The sequence below is a fragment of the Triticum aestivum genome, chromosome 6D (assembly GCF_018294505.1).
Source record: "Triticum aestivum cultivar Chinese Spring chromosome 6D, IWGSC CS RefSeq v2.1, whole genome shotgun sequence".
In the NCBI taxonomy this organism is placed as follows: Eukaryota; Viridiplantae; Streptophyta; class Magnoliopsida; order Poales; family Poaceae; genus Triticum; species Triticum aestivum.
In genome coordinates, this window is record NC_057811.1 from 4,784,725 (window position 1) to 4,788,541 (window position 3,817).

The 3,817-nt window shown below is 48.2% G+C and overlaps 1 protein-coding gene across 1 annotated transcript; it reads right to left on the reverse strand.

Annotated features, from left to right (window-relative positions):
- Positions 1-963: 963 nt before the first annotated feature.
- On the reverse strand, positions 964-3,098 carry LOC123140687 (bidirectional sugar transporter SWEET14). The gene is made up of 6 exons (XM_044559973.1): positions 2,846-3,098; positions 2,418-2,454; positions 2,079-2,289; positions 1,814-1,975; positions 1,606-1,725; positions 964-1,518 (listed from the first exon to the last, which is right to left on the reverse strand). Exons 1-6 carry the CDS (start codon positions 2,895-2,897, stop codon positions 1,219-1,221), a joined length of 882 nt encoding a protein of 293 aa, XP_044415908.1. The 5' UTR covers positions 2,898-3,098; the 3' UTR covers positions 964-1,218.
- Positions 3,099-3,817: the final 719 nt, after the last annotated feature.

Here is a 3,817-nt window from a genome sequence, read left to right on the forward strand (position 1 = left end):
CGCTACTCATTTGAACATAGACGTTTACATACATGCACGCACACTCATTGTATGGATGAAGATACACATACCCTGCTCTTATTAGCAGCTCTAGGACACTTAGCCCCTAAATATAGAAATCATCATAGGCACTCGATGTCAACGTCGCCTACCATGGAAAGCATCGTGACGGATAATCCTGGATAAGTCAAATAGAATGCAAGTACGCATGCCCAATTTAGGACTTGGACTCATGTAGGTAGATTGTACCGTCCACTCGTTGCAATTCCCTGTGGTGGTGGGAGCCACACTATAGGTACCTGTGCCTGCTGAACATGCCTCTTTGCTGTGGGTGTTGGCTTGCAAACATCAACCTTTCACACCTTTTAGTGCTTGTTGGGAAACTGGTGCTCGCACGCGAGTGACACTTGGGCCGGCCCATTAGGCTTCTGGCCCGCTCATGGCTCTGTTGCCCGCTCTGTGCTCGCCCACTTGTCGGTCGGCTGCGCTCACCCACTTTGCTGCACACTGTTAAAAAAACTGTAGCTGTTGGTTCTGACAATAACAGACACCCTTTGTTTTTTGATTAAAAACAATAATTTTAAAAAGTCGTGAACTCAGTTTTTTTCTGAAAAAATGGATTTAAAGAAGTCAATTTTTAAAGAAACATGAATTTGGAAAAAACATGAATCTGAAAAAGAATTCATGAATCTGAAAAAAGTTCACAAATGTAAGAAAATGTTCCTTAATTTGGCAAATGCTCGAGAATTTATAAAAATGTTCACGGAAAGACAAATGGGCCTATATGTGGCCCCTAAGACGCCAAATAGGAATTGAGAACAAAACACACGCCAAAAGCTGGAGCTAGTTTACAGTTTTGCGGCCGAAAGAAACGCAGAAAAAGGCGCGCGAGAAAGCACGGACGATTGATTCCCTTCCGTTCACTTAATCATTCGGCACGTGCTATGCTCGAAAGCATGCCAATTTACGAGAAAATGTTAATCATTGTAACCTGACCGTTACATCGAAGTGATTGGAAACAAAGATAAACCTTAGAGGCGAGCTACTAGCCTACTAGTACTTGGAACAACATTTGACATCGAAATGGAACATCCACAGTGTGGAGATTACAAGCACAGCACCTTTATGGTCTCTCCCTGGCATCTCTGCTCCATCCCTGCCCGTCATATGGACTAACTCACTGGATGCACAGCACGCATACATCCATGACATGCCTGCCTAGACTTGCTCGACGTGGGTTGCCTTGTCAACGCTGACCCCTATGGTCTCCTCGTTGGCGCAAGCCACGCCGAGGCTCTTCAATGGCGGCTCGGCGTTGACGGTTGTGTTGAGTTCGATGCCAGCCGCCGGGCTCAGCTTAGAGATGTTGACGACGTGCTCGGGCGCCTTGACGGCACCACCATGGTCAGACATGGGATCGTCCACCTCCTTTGGCGCCTGCCTGGGCGTGGCGTTGCAGTACAGGGCGTAGAGCCCCATCTGGATCACCCCGAAGGCAAACCCCAGGATGTTGGGAAGCTGAATGCAATTCAACACCAACATTAAAATCAAATAAAAAGAAATTTGAGTTAGGAATTGAGAGGTTTTGTTGTGCTGTTCACATACAGCGACGTATTTGTCCTTGATGAGGAGGCCGTAGAGGAACCAGACTACGGCGCTGACGGTGAGAGAGAGGGAGAGGGAGAAGGGCATGAACTCCACGCTCCGGGTACGCACCACGAGGCGCTGCAATGGTCAAGTCATAGTACACTTGTAAGAATTAATCATGGATCAACAAACTACCACTCTAGAGGGAGGATGCTCAGTTGCTCACGATGACGCTGAGCGGCGCGACGAAGACACTGACGGAGAAGCCGACGCAGACCCACCCAAGCATGACGACGCGCTTCTCGCCCCCAGCCAGTAGCAGTGTGAGAAGTAGGATGAGGCCGAACACACCCACGTTCAGGAGGAGGAGGATCTTCGCCGTGAACAGCTGTATGTCATGCATTTTTGTGTCAGCACAACCAGTTCACTCAAAATGTACAAACTCATGAAGGGTGAGTACATGCATGCATGTGCAGCTGAGATGTGAGTACCTTGGCTTGCTTTGGCGCGTAAGTGAGGTACATGATGATGTAGATGGTTTCGATGACGCAGCCGGCAGAGTTGATGGTGATGAGCAGGAGCTCGTCGGACTTGAGGAGCGCGTAGTAGATCCACAGCATCGCGCTGAAGAGCGCCACCACATACGGGACCGACTGAAACCCCTGCGTCGACTTGCTCCGGTAGATCCGGTAGAACGTTGGCCTGCATGCCATGCCCCCCATGAACCATTAGACCAACAAGCTCAGCTAGAGAGAGAGAGAGAGAGAGAGAGAGAGAGAGAGAGAGAGAGAGAGAGAGAGCGATGTTGAGTGATCAAAGCTGAGGCTTACAGTGGGGCTAGGTAGGTCATGAAGGAGATGATGTTGCCTGCATGGAAGCAATACGGCAGTTAGACAGGTGTACGTACGATACACGTACAATCTCCACTCAGCGAGCCCTTTAGTTTACATCTTGCTTTCCCTTTTGTTTGCCACCTCCAACGACTAATGAACTATTCTAGATATACTAGTTTACTCAAAAGAGTAAACAGGGAGGGGCCTTCAACAATGTGCTTACGGGGGACAAAAGAGGAAGGATCACATGTATCCCATGGTGCAATCCGCACTAACTAGCTATATAGTGTAATTGTCTTGGATACACTACATACTTACCCAAGTAGGTAACGCCTAAGAGTATTAGACGAGAATGAAGAGAAAATGAATGGAAATAATAAGAACTGTTAAAAGCTACTCATCTATTCAGGTGGACAGCAGTATACCTAGGAGGCCAAAGGCAAAGGCCCACGGGTGCTCAAGGGAGAGGCCACCCATTGCAAGGTCTTAATTAGCTCAGGAGTTGGTGAGGATATCAGAATGTGATAGTTCTACCAAGCTAGCTTGGCTAATAGCTAAGCTTCAAGTTCTACCTCCCTTGAGGTTGGATGGGTTTATATAGTGCTAGCAAGGAAGCCAAAATAGATGGTTCAATGGGAAGAGAAGAAGTGTCAGCTTACTACTCGAGGTAGTTGCTTGAGAGCGTGAAGGGAGCTGGAGCTGGGATGGGTTTATATAGTGCTAGCAAGGAAGGCAAAAAGGTGTGCATGCCTATGCCTTATGGTGTGTGACTCCATTGGCACACACAAACTATTCCTGATCAATCACACCCATGGGACCGCCTTAAACAAAGGACAAGATAATCATCAACATGGATGACCCAAAGTGTCTATCTTCTCGGTACACTCTTTCTTTCCCAATTCCTGGCATGGATATATTTGGGAAAATCTTGTACACTTCAAGTTATCCGGTAACAACATCTTAGCCATACCGGTCGACGAGCCGCTGAGCCACAAAAGGTTCACAACTGCCCCCCGCCCCCCTCCATTGGCCAGGCGTCTAATTAAGAGCCTCGGACCAGTGTCGAAATATAGCTCTTGTAAATTTCAGATGAGACATGCGACAAATCCGTGGTTACGACCCAGAATGAACATGAAAAATCCTCTTGTAACCATATTTGCCATTGATTCATCGATCCCCCTCCCCACCAACGAGTCCTCGGGTCTCGTCCTCTCTCGTTTGCCGCTTCGGCAATGAAGGGGGCAGGGACCCCGGATCTGCGATGTGGTGATATAGTTCGGTATCCTAATAGTAGAACTACGTTCCTCCCAGTGGTGGAAATTTCGGCGCCATGCCGTTAAGAATAAGGTTTCCTCGACTCCTGGTCCACCTCATTGGTGGGTGCCTAGCCAACAACG